A 15,958-nucleotide genomic window follows, 5' to 3' on the forward strand; every position below is an offset into this window, starting at 1 on the left:
TCAGAGACATATTGAAGGACTCTTCTGGCTTTCCGACAACTTTTGTCTTTCAAGCAAGATGTTTCAGCTGTAAAATATTCTAAGTTACAGACTTAGTCGATGAATTCAGAGACGTTTTTTCCTCAGGTCTGTAGCGTTTCCCTCTCTTTAAATTAAGGTTCATTGTCTGCTGCGCTGTAGTTTTCTAACAGAATGAGGTCAGGCAACATGGAATGAATTATTGTAAAGACTGTTGTTTCTGCCTGGGCTGCAACATCTTGCATCAATTGATCCAGCAACTTTTTGCACACACCCAGGCTGGGAGTTTTCCTTGACCTACGCAGTCGTTCACAACGTAGACGCACTGCTTTTGATTCGGATTTAAAACACATGCACGCATGCAGCGAGGAACGCCCAGTGTTGCAACAGATGTTCAAAGGAAGTTGAACGACAGCATTCCTGCAGTCTAAACAGTGAGTTTCCAAAAGTCTTGAGTTTGCGTTCATCTCGAGTGTTACTCTAAACAAAGCCAGCTGCTTTTGGGCTTCGGGTGTGACTTGTAAGAAGCTGCTTACAATGTTAGAATGACAACGCAGTTGGTCCATCATGAAAATTCCCTTATGATTCTTGTGCCGCAGCGACGGCCATGTAACTGGGTCATGGCATTGCTGATGCGATTGGAAGCGACAAAGCGTGAGGGACTCAACCCCACCCCTATGTACCAACCCAGCATCACGATCCAACACAAACACAATCCTGTCAATTCACTTAGCTAACATGCACTGCAGATTTATTTGATGATTATGATCTCTAGTGCTTGAAATCCTACAGTCTCTTTGATAATATAGTGCTGACCTCTACTGTATACAGTAGCCAGACATTTTCTATGGGAGTGTAACAGCCTCTAGCCATGTGACCCTGTCTGTGAAATCTAGTCTTATAATCTAATGATGAGCATCACATTTTTATTTCACTCATTTATTTTACATTTAAGATTTCAATCTTTTACTCAGTCAATATTAGAGATATGTGTAGTTTTGTTTTTGAGAATGTCACGCAAGCTATTCAGGGTGACATCTGCCTGGTTTTGTTTGCTCCTGCAAAGTGACACATACATTTGCACCAAGATAACCTTTGACGTCACTCCCTTTACACATTAATCATTTTGCAGATGCTTATATTCAAAGGCACTTAAAAATTAACCAGCAAAGAGTATACAAATCTTTTGCATGTTGAAATATACGTGAAGCTAGAAGTGAACATAGATTTTTAATATAAAGTGGATGACCCTTTTTAGTTGACTTACTATACTACACTAATTTACCTGAGCTGTCATTGGGGCTGTACCCTTTTAAATGGGTCCTAATATGTACCATTGGATAGTGATATGTATATATTTGGTACCATATATGAACTCTTTAGGTCCAAAGCTGTACATTTTAAAAGGGTACAGCCCCAGTGACCATTTTGATTTTACTGATAGTTTACCAAGATACGATTAAGTTGTCATTGGCATTTAGCATTATTCTCTTCTATTTGTGATCCTATCAGACAAATGGGTTGCAAAAATTTGAGGACCATTTTTTCTATACAATATAACCTAACAGTTCTGTTGTCCCTGCGTGCCCGGCTCACAAAACTACTTCTGAGTCTGGGTCTCTTGTGGTCAGTTATGCTGACAAGAGCGTTTAGCTCCCTGGAATGATGGAAAGTTAATTTTTCAAATTGCTCTGAGGGTAGTGGAGTCATATTTCCAGTAGTGGCTTTTGGTTGGAATGATTTTTGGTAGTGCTTGTTCCAGTATTCTGGACCATGGGTTTTGTGGATTGGAGTTGCCTTTTGATAGGCTCGGCTTTTGGGTCAATGACAAAACAAGCTTTAACAACAACAACAAAAATATATATATATATATATATTATTTATTAATGTAATGCATGTTTTTGAGTCAGAAATAATGTGTTTTGAAAAGTTGTATTTATTAAACAACATTTAAATGCATTTTCACAGTATTTTTGATTGGCCCACACAAAAATTGTCAGATGGTACAACCAATCATTGTCGATAAGTTTTAATGTTCTCCCTCTATTATTAGCTTATTAAAATTATTGCAACTAATTTACAATCTTTTGCTGGATGGTGGTGTAAACTTTTGCCTCTGATACCAAGTTCATAAATATATTTTTTAATGACAGCTAAAAGATATTTAAATAAAATTTAATTTTCTAGTTTTATATTGGTTGTACCACCTGACACAAAAAGTGTACCAGTCTACCCATTACATTAAAGTAGCTATTTTTCAGTATATCAAGAATCATGTGAGGTCCTCTGGATGATGTTATATCATGTTTACTGTTTTACTTGTTAACTTTTAAATAAAATGCCACAACCACATGATTGTGATTGTACCACCCTGACATTTGAAAACATCCAAGTTGTTGGACAGATGTTTTTCAATTATCCCAACAGCTACTTATATTTGTGAAATTTATAGGAAAGATTTTGAACAATAAAAAAATGCCAAAGTATTTTAATTATTTTATAATTATAAGTATAAAGTTCTTTATAATTAAACAATATTTTAAATAGTTGTCTTAAACTGTTAACTTGTATGGACAAAAAAGTTTGAGATACCAAAACATAAATTAATATTTATTATTAAAAAAATACTGACAATGTTTTTAAACCATATAGATTTAATAAAGTGACACATTACATAAATGTATCAAGTAATTTTAAAAGTAAATAATGCCTGCAAATTTAATTTCTCTCTCTGCTTTTACAGAGATATGTGTATCTCTATGAGGACGCACTCGCGCTCCAGTCCCATTACTGCCAGTAATAAAGCAAAGACAACTTCCGTGGTATTACTTTATCTAGAAAAAATGTTAGGGATGCACCGATAGGATATTTTTAGGCCGATACCGATTTAAACAGACAACTTCTGGCCGATACCGATGCCATACCGATATTAAACACTTGTATAAAATACTATACAGTTGGTCTATAAGCTAATTTATTTCTGAATCAAATAATTTTTACTGAACATGGATTTGATCCAATTAACATTCAACTTACCAACATAATAAGAGAGGCACAAATTAAGCTAAAAAAAATATAATAAGACAGCATGACAACCTTCAAAGGTGGTTTTTGCTATTCAGCATTTATTTTATTAACAACATTAACTTATATTTTTACATATAATGGATTTCTTTATGCAGTTAATTAATAAACAATCGGTATCGGCCTTTCTCGTGCTACTGCCGATATGCCGATGGTTTCAAATTCATCAAAAATCGGCCGATAAATATCGGCGGCCGATACATCGGTGCATCACTAAAAAAATTTAACAGTTACAGTCATCAAAGAGCTTAAATATCAGCTTGAAGAATGAGTATTGGGCATTGGTATCACTGATCATAAAGGCAACAAAACGATATTGGGTATCGGCTGCTGATCGGAGCATTCCTAGTATGTTCATGTTGTGTTATTGACCCTTTTGCCTTTGTTTCAGTGAACCAGATAAAGTTTGATAAAATGTTACAGTGGATTTACAGCCATCCAGTGCCTCACTGTACACTACTGAGGGTTTTACTCTGATAGATGTGGGTTTGACTTTTAGTAAATAACTGCATTTGAAAGTATTAGATGAATGTATAATACATGCCGAGAGCATTTGGTTACTATCATTATCTTATTACAGGTGGTGTTTAGCATCTTTTGCATTTGGGCTTCTAATATAAAAACAACAACTTGTTTTGTGTTCCCTGTTACAAAGTCTATCATAATGTGTATAATTTTAACCATGATGACATCCCTAACTAAAAGAGTGTTATTACTCTTCATTTGCATGCTTCTTATGCTACAGGCTTGATCATTTTTCAGAAAACCAGGCCACCACATTCTCATGCTAATGTATATTTTATGCTAATAGTGATTAAATAACAGACTCAGCTGTGGTTTATCAGACACCAGCTAATTTTAGGCTAAGGATTAGCTTAAAATACATGCAAGATAAATTAAGTAGGCTAAATCAATTTACTGAAGCACCAGGAAAATAATTTCATGACTTTGTTAATGATGGCACCACAGGATCACACCCAATCTTTAAAAGTTTATGTATACTGTTTTTAATACTACATACACATTTCCTGTATTTTCTGATTGTATTCTAAGAAAGAGACTGAGAAATAATTATATATGATCACTTGACATTCCAATAACATTGTCCCTGACAAGTGGACAAGCGTTAATGTCAAGCACTGATTGTGCAATAGGTCTGGACAGTATTGAAGTAAAATCCGATATGCGGTCGTGCTAAAATGTGCAATAATGCTTTTTAAAGTTTGTAAAATCTATTAGAACTTATTAAAATATATTATAAAACTAAAAGTTCTATAACAAACATAAATCTGTCACATTAATGCATATTGCCGTAAGCATGTTTGCTATTTTCGGTAATTTCAATATATTTTGCTGCTCTATTGTGTTTTGCCAAATGCGAATGCTAATGGAAAAGTCTTTATTTTATCATCTTAATTTAAATTGCTCTCTGTGTCTTTTTCAGATCCATCCGCAAACTACATTCGGCAGTTGGAAACTAAGGTTCGGCTACTAGAGGAAAATAATAACAAATTGCTGTCACAGGTATGGATTGAGGTTACGACATGTTTTCTTTATGCTTTGTACATAAAATAATATGGGCCTATATTTGACAACCTTATTGGATGAAATTTGGGTTACATTTTTTATTTCATGGTAGGTTGAGATGTGCTTTGCTTTCCACTACACCATGGTTGTGTGGGAATCCCTCAGCTTCTCTGACCTCAATTTTACCTTCGCTTAATAAGAGCGAGTGGGTTTTAGCAGCTAAGACTGTATTTTGAGATCACCTGTTTAACCTGAAGGCATAACCACCAACCATCCAACACAAAACGTCACAAACTCATTCACCTGCTACAGTACACACTGGCCCTCGACAACAAATGACTTGACACAAACACATCCAGCAGAACAGGAAAGATAAAGGCTTGCAGCCCACTTATTTTACTGCACTTGTGTGTGATTTTTTTTGGCCCATAGTTCAAGATGCATGAAAACAGAAACAGTAATGTAAACATATATGTAATGAGAATGGCTTTCCTCAGCACTTAGCTACATGCAATACAGTATATGATAGACAGTTTAGAGACTAGTAGCAAAAGTGCCAAAGCTAGTCTGACCTTGAGTGCAAATGCGATGTAATGAAGTCACAAATATACAGATTAGTATGTCAAGAATCATTTCTAAATCGAATGGGACCCTATATATTAATCAATTCTGAATCGATTCATGAGAGTCAAACAATTCCCACCCCTAGTCTTTTTGCATTTCCAATTCTTCTTTTATGCATTTAGAGGACTTTGCTGAAAAATTGTGCAAAACTGTAGCGTTTACAATTTAAACTGGTATTTCTGAATGCCCTGAGGCTGTGATTTAGCTGATTTGAAGCAAAAGCATTTGATTTACGTATAATACATGCCCAAAGCATTCGGTTAATATCATTATATTTTTGACGGAGGTGGCTCTTAGCTGCTTTTGCACAATTAAATAAAAGCATTGCAAACATGTTTTAACCTTTCATCTGACCTTCCCTCAACAAAAGATGAAAATAACTTTTTATATGAACACCCCAAGACATAAATTGGCCATGTATGGATAGGTAGGAACAAGATAAGGCAGTTCAGTCTTAGATCACAGAGATGCTTTAATATCAACCCATCATGCATGCTGTACTTACATTATGAATCTCCATTGAGAATAAAAACACTGTGTGGGCACTGGAGTGGCTTCTTATAAAAGCCCTTCTAGGTAGCATTTACTGTATCACAGTATGCACAAAAACAAAGCCTACATGTGCTTAGATTGGTGCACCACTTCTCTCGTTTAATAACAAATCCTCATTACATTTTCAGTGTCAGCTTCCCTCTCCCACCGTGGTTGCGGGTGTACAATACTGCGGTACGGGTCTTTTTGTTATAAGTCCCTTTTTGAACATGTGAAACATGGAGCTTTGAATGTCTAAATGCAGTTTATCCCCAGGATGCAATGAACTTTGTAAGACTGTATTCAAAATGCAAGAGAGTTACTTTCTCCCTCTGGTCAAATAAGAGAAAATGGTTTGCGTCTCATTGCACCAGTCCTCTGAAAGCAAGTGAATTCATTTGAAGCATGAATAATTCAGAGGAGACCTCCATCTTTTGGAACGCAGTCCTGACCATACATGAACTCAACTGAACTCTTGGATAACTTACAGGATACTGAGCTTTTCCTAAATAACATTTTAACTATTGTTGTAATATACTTTATGTGACCCCTGATTTTAACAATGTGTTCATATTTTAAGATTTAGCTGAGGAATGTCTATAACCATTTCATTTTGATCAGTAGTCATTCAAATTTAACAATTTCAGGTTAGCTGGAAAACATCACAGAAATTAAAATGGATTTGATACAAATACTAATTTCTTCCATTACAGGATCCATCAGCTATTTACCATTAAAACCATTACCAAATTCCTTTATGTAGTGTGTTTTGGCTTTTTCCCATTAGGATTTAATGGTGTTCTGTTGGTTCGCATTCACCAGATAACATCCCACTATTAAAACACAAGACATTACCAATAGGAACCATCAGAGACCATTATAGTTTCCATTTAAAAATTCCCATTATAACCATTAAATCCATTAGATGTTTCTGTGATGTTTTTATGTGATGGTTTCTATTGTGTTTTAAGCAGGGTTATATTGTTGTTATATTGTTGACAGTGTTTCTGTGCTGGTGAATGTGAATGGTTGAATGCATGTCACTTTGGATGAAAGCTTGTGCAAAGTGCAAGTTCAGCTCAAATAGAAAGTCAATGGATTTGCCTGCCAGTGCTAAAATTGGCAGTCACAGTCATTTCCAGACCCAGTGGAATGAATTTTCAGTCCATTTAGATGCTGGTGTACAAAAAACAACTACTTTACCAGCTAAACGCCAGCTTGGCGAGGTTAAGACACAAACCATACACCTTAGACTGACTGAAGCAAGTCATCTGATGATTATACTACATACATATGTACAAATATTTACATGCATATGTTTGCTATAGGTGTATAAAAATGTCTCTTGTTTTTCACAGCCATGTGGTCGTTATAGCTTATCACAGATACCTACGAAGGTAATTCAACCACATTTTTGTTTGGGGTGATGGCTTTTTCCTTCCAGCTTTCTTCTCACCTTCCTCACATTTCCTCACTACTTTGACGATCAAACGTTAATGTGTACATGACATGCTAGGCTATAAGCGCTCAAACGTGTGTTGACATGCGGAGATGTGCTTCAGGGCTTCTGGCGCATGAGCTGAAATGTTTGTTCTTCCATATCGAGAGCTCTTTGTGTTCTCTTCTCATTATTATTATATGTGACGCTGATAGTACAGTGGACATTTTAATCCCCAGCAACAGACTCCATTCTTAAGTGCTGTCCTTAATTTTGTATAAAAAAATTCAAAGTTTGAAATAGTGCGTTAGGTATAAAGTAGAAAGACAGTACATATGCAGTACATATTTTAAAACTGACCATTCTTTGTAAAGTTCAAAAAGTTGAATTTATAGCCCATGCAGGAATGCATTGGGTAACTGATAAATATAAAACAAATTTGTATACACTATATCGTGTATCTATAACTTTTAATAGGTTAGTCTTAACAAAATGCTTTAAAGCATTATATAATGATATATTCTATTTACGTAAAGTGACAAGTGGAATTTTCTTAGCTATATGCCAGGGGTCTTCAACTACTTTTCTTCGGGGGCCAGATTTTAAAATTGTAAATATGACGCGGGCCAAACTTTTACCCCATTTTTACTTTTGATATATTTTTACTTTAACCATATATGTGTGTGTTTGTGTGTTGTTGTCGTTTTTGTTACTTTTGTTGTAGTATATTTGAAAAAAAAAACATATTAAAAACATGCATTTTCAAAAAAAATAGCAGTTTAATTACTGAAAACTCATATTTTCTTTATTAATATTTACAAACAATTGCAGTTTAACATGTAAGAGCCAAATGTTAATAGTAAAAGTGTAAAAGATCGACACTCCTTAACATATTTTGTTTATAACTGTTTAACTTTCATTAATTGTTACATGTCAAGAATTCACAACATATAGCCAGTCTTCTCCTAATGACTAAAATTGCACTATATGTTTTCTTTTTTAATATTTTATAGATATATAGGCTAAACAGCCTTTCCATTGTACATTACATACAGATATAACTGTCGGGAGTTCGCCCCCTAGTGGCAGTCGTAATGAAAATGTAGTTTAATCGTAAATCTGTCATGGGAGAGAACCTTTAATCTACGAATATATGTATAGTTAATATAATTTACTTACCAGTAATTAAAGTATTCAAGTGTTACTGATAATGTAAAACAAAAAAAATAATTAATAATTTTAACTTTGCACACAGTTTTGATTGGAATACTAAAATACATCACTTCCGGTCGCCGCGTCACATGCAGTGTAGTCGCATAAGTTTATTTTCTTTAATGCATCCAAAGCTCAAATTGGATCAGATATGCCCCCGCAGATGGTTGGTACCCCACACAGCCCCTTTCTGTGTTGTCTTGTACAGTGGAAAGGTAAAAGTAATCACGCTGAATTTAAATCAGACTATAGTCGTTTCTCAATAAGGCTGCAGCCTCCGGAGGTCGCTTTTCCAGGCTGCATACGTCATTAAGTCTTATTTCAGAATTTTAACAATTATAAAGTTGAATATTATTCTTAGTTAATCGTAAATTGTTGTAATATGCTTATGATTTGTGAATGTAATGCTCAGTTAACTTAAACTTGATGACGTATGCAGTCTACATATGCGACCTCCGGAGGCTGCAGCCTTCCGATTGAGAAACGGCCAAAGGTGACCGGCGGGCCGGACAAAGATGATTGGCGGGCCGCACTTGGCCCGCGGGCCGCCAGTTGACTAGCCCTGCTATATGCTATGTACAGTAAGTGAAAATAGCGATCGTTTACTGTTGTACTTATGCACTTGTTTGTGTCATGAATACACACACAATGTACTTAAAAGAGAGTCTGAACTGCGGAAACTGACAAGTGGCAGTTTCGCCTCCATGTTATTGTTTAAACGATCGTCGCAGCTGGCCGTTGTCATCTATCGGTAGTGTAATGTCATATGATAGGGGCTTGACGCATCAGGAAAGGCTAAGCAATGATCCAGATAACCCAATCAGGGAGTAAATGTGGGCAGCCATGCTTTCGTTTAGAACAGTCTTCATTATGGTCGGTCTACACAAAAGAGCAAACAGGGTCTGCAGCATTTACAAAAGTTTCAAGGGTTGAAAACTCTAGACACCAGACGTAACCATAGCTTTTCAATAGTTTTTAAATTGGCCTAATTTAAATTGTAATTTAACATTTAAATATTATCGTAAATGTTAATGGTCAGTCATCTATTAATGAGTGTGGGTTGTCGGATAGGAAAATAATTTATATTGGGCATGGATGGCTATAACAGTGGGCTAAAAGGGAGTACATTTTGGCAATCTCAGATAAGTTTATTGTTCTGCTCCATGGTAAATGCTGCATGTATCGCTAAAGTCAGCAAAGCTGTGTTAGTAACATACAGTATTTGAAACTAGTTGAGTTTAATAATTGAGTTTAAAAACTACTCATCATTAACATTGTACCCATTCATATTATAAAATATTATCAAAGATGCCCATCAAATCTCAAATCAAAACAAACAATGAAAAATGTAAAGTCTGTTGTGTTTAGTTACTTGAACGCTTGCATTAAAGGGCGCCTATTATGCAAAATCCACTTTCACAAGGTTTGGACATAAATGTACATTTGAAATGTGTGCACAACCAACCTAAAATTAAAACAAATTCACCCACTCCTTATTTTTTAATTCCTAATTAACCAAAGCAGTCTTATTAGACATATCATTTTGATTTTCTTGTTAATGTGACGTCACACTGATAAAGCCCCGCCCACGGCCCCGCCCACGGCCACTAAATGACAGTCCTGCATTACCATAGTTTCCGCCCTCAGCGAGTAGTACTCTGTCCACCTTATCTAAATAGTGAGATACTATTATCTCAGACTGTATTCACAGCAATCAGATCTATTTTAACTGTCCCTTTTGGTAAGGGCGTGAGGAGCTGTAGCTCATTTACATTTAAAGCTACACACTCATGAAAACAGCACTTTTTTGCTTTCACCCATGGGCGTCGGAAGCAAATGAAAAGTGGGTGGGTCCCCACATAACCCCCCCCCCCCCCGAAAAATACATTTACTGCAATAGATGACATTTTCATGTTTCCTTTTAATTAGCCTGAACATTTGCGTTTATTAAATTAAAGACAATAGCCTATTACGGTCGAAATTCTGGTAATAGCCCTTTAAATATTTTGCAAATAATGACAGATGTCATGTTTCATTTATCTTTCTCTGTGTCATTTTTTTTCTCTACTCTGCTGACAGTAGGCTACAATGTTTATTTTTTATTTTGAGGAAATAAAAGGTAAGAAAAACGAATGAAGGTAAACTGATACAACTTTTGTATACCTTTTTTATTTGTTATACCCAATTTCTCTTTCTCTCTCTTAGAGAAATATAAATTTGAGATTCTGGAAATGAGATCACTTTATTTTATGGTATCCGTCGGGAAACAATGCTGTCATAAGAGTTTGAGCATGTGTACTTCTAAAACACAATCGATTAAACAGAGGTATGACTTTATGAATTCTGCAAATGTACCTCGCAAATAATAACAATACGTGAGGACGTTCATGTCGCAAATGAAAAGTAATTGCAGGCTTCTGTAAAAAAAAACTTGAAAATTATCCAGCGATCGTGGGACCATAATCAAAATAAACTATTTTACAGCAGTAATAATATTTTAACAAGTAGCCTACACTTTTAACGTTTGAAAGGAACCACATTTAGTGCTGTGTTAATTATCATTAAAAGCAAAACGGGATCTCTGTGCCTCCGCGACAGACGCAATTCTTCTGGCATAGGGGTGTCCTCGACTAAGGATTTACGTATTTGAATCAGAATTGTCGAATCTTTCCATAGTCGACCGATAGTCGAATCATAGCTATGTTTGTCTGCATGGGTTGGGAGGGGGCCAGACCAGGTACAAATTGTTAACTTTTATTTTCTTTCACAAGCAGCACACATAAACAACTTTCTGTTAAAGTGACCAAAACTGTCTTTCAAGTGATGAACGAAGACAAAACTGACGATGCATTTATATATTTATTTTTTTAAGGTAAAATATATAAGGCAACATTTGTTTATTTATTCCTCATAACATTTTAAAGCCAAGATCTACAGAACATCACACAAAAATACATTTTGATAACTAAACCTAAAAAAAATAACAAAGGGGATTCTGCCTTGGAAACCTCGGCTAATTCAGTGTTTTTATTTAATTTGGAGATATAGCGCGTCAAAGCAGTCATGACCAAAAAAAACCCCGACAAATGAGTAATGACAAATAATTTGTGATTGTGACTGTAAATGATAAAAACTAATCTTTATTTACAATTCATTAAATGTTAATTTATAACATGAAAAACACTGAAATTAATGATTTTATAGACACTCTGCGTTATTATTTAGCACAGAAATACCTGTTTGCTTGCTCTGACTTTGATCCTCTCTGTATTCACTTTAGATACAGAAAGACCTGATGATATTATTTATTTCAGGAATCTCTTTGCTATCATTTAAAAGTGAACACCAACCATAATATTAAATCACAAGAAAAGTCAGGCAGAAATAGGTTCGGTGCAGATAGTTTCCGTTTCATCACCGAAATTTTAAATAACGGCTTACCTGTTTTGTAGTTTAACTTTTGACAAGATAACCAAAATGTATGATAAATACATTTTAAAAACTTATACCCGTCGAAAAACATCCGTTTTTTAATGTTTAGTTTGATGAACTCCTAAATATGAGAGGCAGAGCACCTAGCCTGTTCGGCTAAATTACATGCGCAAGCATGGCCACCACGCAGTAGCGCAACATTGATACAACGAAAAGCTATCCAAAATTAACAGACTTAAATTAGATCAGAATTTACGTTTATAATAGATACATTTTTTAAATAAAATAAGGTCATCAGAAGTAACAAGGTGCAGAACAAATATGCAAAATGCCTCAAGTGCACAGAAACAAAACACAAGCCAAATAGTTAAATCAAATCAGATAACCCAGAGTGATTTATAAATAAAAATAAATTAAATTATTGAAAGAATAGAAATCTATAGCCATAATATAATTGCCAGCTTTGTCTTTTAAATGTAGAAACAAAGAGGCAATGTTTTATTAACTAAGAAACCTCCGTGTAGCCCGGTCACATGGGATGTTGGATTTATTAACGCATTTTAAAAATATTTATTGAAAGCTGTTACTTCACATATTATTTGCAGCATTATAATAATATGCTGTATATTAATATATTGTGAGAAAGCTGTTATATGTGAAATCAGATAATGTGTGAACCCATATACGGCTAAAATTGAATGATCCTCATTTCATAACACATCTGCGAGTGATTGTACTGTGAGATTGGTAGTCGAATCAGGCTTCTCCTATCGATGCATCGAATCTTCGACTATTCGGGGTCACCCCTATTCAGGCATCTCTCCTCATCATCTCCTCTTTTTTTCTTCTGTGTCTTGAACTTGGGGCTCGAGTCCGACCTAAGGTTTGAGCTGCCTTTAAGAACACCAAGCTAAGTTCGTTTACCGTTAATTATTAAGACTAAATGGGCAGGCAAACTCGTGAAACAATGAAAGTAAAATAATCCGCTATAATATGGTTTTACACGTCTATAGAAAATATACTATAAATAAAGCAGTTATTAATTTTCCTAATGCATGGTTGTTTGACATTTACTTCTGTTTAAAACATTTGGCAAAGGAGGTTTTTCAGCACTATGTTCGAACAGCAACTCAGCGTCCACTCACCCCTGCGAATTATGTTTAAAAGCTGAAACGGGTCCGCGGTGTAAAAAAAGCAAAGGTTAGGGATCCCTGCTCTAGTGGAATGGATTTGGACTATCAGCGCTTTGATAAGTGAACAGACAAATGCGCTAAATTAGAGAAAAAGTGGGTGGGTCCATTATCATTGGTCTTAAAAAGTGGGTGGGTCCTGTCCCACCCACGTATAATGGTTCCGACGCCCATGCTTTCACCCAACATTTCGGACATGCTATAATAAATGATATGTGTGGTAATATGAGCTGAAACGTCACAGACACATTCTGGCCACACCTGAGACTTATAGTACATCTTTTAAAAATGGGCGTAATAGGTGCCCTTTAATATTCAGAAATACTTCATTGTGCTGATGTTGTTAGAGAAACAATGCAGTCATTTGAGGCCCAGACAGACTGCATTCCAACAGCTGAGGTGAAATTCATTCTGACAGGAAAATAAACATTGTTCCATTAATTTTGACACTCCCATAGTTCATGCCAGTTTATCCTAAATATAACCAGATGAATAGTTGAAAGATGAGTGTAAATGCAAATATCTGACTGATGTGTTAATAAAGACGTGTTGAAATTCATCTTCAAAGTAAATGGACTCTCATTAGAAAATTAAAAAAGCGTATACATGGTCCAAGACTAAAACCAGATTTTATGTTACAGTATCATGTTTAATGTTACAGTTTGAATCCAGTGTATTTGTAAATAAAGACAGAATTTTCATTTTTGGGTGAACTATCCCTTTAAGGTCAACATGATAAGCAACCCATACTTTAATACTGTTGTCATAATCAATAAGAGAAAATGGTGCGTGGCATGATTGTAAAATGTTTCTGCAAATGAGTAATTAAACATACAAATCCTTAGGGCTGTATGATGTTCACAGTATTTATTGCTCACACTAACCAAAAGCTTGTGCAACATATGTGTAGGATAACCTGAAAATGTTCTGATGGTTTAATCGAGTAGGATTTCAGTGTAACACCCACAGGAAACACAATGCGGTCAAGACTGTACAGGTGTAAAAGTGTTCAACATAACACTTAAACATTCAAATGTTTACTGTCCACAAGCACGGTTTATGGTCCCACATTGATTTACAATCTCAGTGGGTCATGTCCTTGCTTCACAAAATTCATCTTTGTCAGCATTGTTGGAAGAGAAATGCAATGCAGACTGTATTGTGGTGACTTCTCAGCGGACAGTAATAACTCTGGAGTGACGAGAGGATGAATATCCTGCAGTGCTGGGCTGATAGATGATTTATGGAAAACCCACTGAGGATCCTGCTTCTCAATCTATCACAGTGTGGAGATTTGTTTTCGTTTCAAAACTGATCAAATGAAGACACATGTGGTAAGGGTAGTGATCTCCCTGAGGCAAAATCCTTTGTAAAGCATGTTGGTTCACGTTGATTTCTTGTTAAAACATAATGTTCTCACTTTATGGTCGTCAAACATTATCGGAACAAGAAAAATATTAGTGGAACGTATCCATAGCTAATGTAAAGAACCACACCTGTGCAACCGGTGAGAGCACCTGTGTGAAGTTATGAAATCAGACATTGTTACAATTCTGTCTGATACGTTCCAGTTTTTCCGTGTGGTGGAATTTTGGACCCTCCTGTATTTGGCAAATGGGTGCAATCATTTCTTGTTTGTACCATGTACTCAATACAGCTCCCTAGCTGTCACTGGGGCAGTACCCTTTCAAAAAGTACACCTTTCAACCTAAAGATTTACCTCAGAGATGCATACAGTATTGGTACCAAATGTATATCTGCACCTAAATGGTAGATTGACCTTTTTATAGGGTACTGCCCCAGTTAGGTAAAAATTTTGACAATTTTTTCTGACCATGTACCATGGATAGCTGTTGGATAATACAGTATTGTTTACGTTGCAGGCTTAAAGTGAAGTTCACATCTTCCTTGCAGCTTCCCAAAACACAAACCTCTCCTAAGAAAGAGTGACAGAGTTATTTATAGGTCCTTTCTTCAGCAGATCATGTGTTTTAGAGGACATTAGAGCAAGATATTGAAAATGCCGTATAAGCATCAGTGGTGATTAGAGATGATGCCAGCTGGAGCCTGTGGGTGTCTCAATTATAGCAGCATGAAGAAATGTAAGCTTACCCTTGTTAGACAAAAATACATACAGGATAAAGCTGTATTAGAGTTTGTGCTAGCATGACGTAAGAATGCTGCATTTGGGCAATTGAACGGTCAGAAGTCTGAGATATCAAGAGCAGGTTGGAAGACCAGATACTAACGTTAGTTAGCTTTAAAGGATTACTCCACTTTCATAAAAAATCCCGATAATTTACTCACTGCCATGTAATCCAAGATGTTTATGTTTTTCTTTCTTCGGTCGAAAACGAAATGAAGTTTTTTGAGGAAAACATTGCAGGATTTTGTGAAAGCCGCATTATTCTAGTTCTCCCTAAACCAATAAGAGTCTGTCACTGGGGAGACATTGTATCTTCAATACCTAAAATAACTTTTTCTTTTCTCTCAAACAGGTTTTTTTGTATTATCGCCTCCCTATGACACATCGTTTTATTGTTTCCTAATCTTTGTAAGTGGCTTTGGACAAAAGCGTCTGCTAAATGCCTAAATGTAAATATACTTTTCAAGGTCCCGTTCTTCCTGTTTTTTTAAAGCTATGATTGTGTTTACAGTGCGCAATATCACTATTCTAAAAACGGGCTGATGTCTTCCTTGTTCTATGAAGTCCCTCCTTCAGAAAACGAATGGAGTTCTGTATAGTTTGTTTAGTTTGTTGTGATTCCACAGCAGCTTAGCAGAGCCGTTTAAACCAAAGTTGCGAGTGACGTATTCCTGTGGGCGGAGTTTAGTCAAAAACTCTTATAGACCCTTTTACTGTTTGTACACAATGATGACGTGGCAACGTATGCGTCAAAAC

The 15,958-nt window shown here is 35.7% G+C and overlaps 1 protein-coding gene across 2 annotated transcripts in view; it reads left to right on the forward strand.

Annotated features, from left to right (window-relative positions):
• ccdc85cb (coiled-coil domain containing 85C, b) overlaps positions 1 to 15,958 on the forward strand; it is a 63,276-nt gene that overhangs the window by 35,081 nt on the left and 12,237 nt on the right. The window contains exons 2-3 of one of the 2 annotated variants that reach the window (XM_065268922.2): positions 4,547 to 4,626; positions 7,143 to 7,181. In XM_065268922.2, coding sequence (XP_065124994.1) covers positions 4,547 to 4,626; positions 7,143 to 7,181 — 119 coding nt within the window. The remainder of the gene's footprint in view (positions 1 to 4,546; positions 4,627 to 7,142; positions 7,182 to 15,958) is intronic. The other variant, XM_065268923.2, reaches the window with a different exon arrangement.

This window comes from Paramisgurnus dabryanus, chromosome 12, assembly GCF_030506205.2.
Source record: "Paramisgurnus dabryanus chromosome 12, PD_genome_1.1, whole genome shotgun sequence".
Lineage (NCBI taxonomy): Eukaryota > Metazoa > Chordata > Actinopteri > Cypriniformes > Cobitidae > Paramisgurnus > Paramisgurnus dabryanus.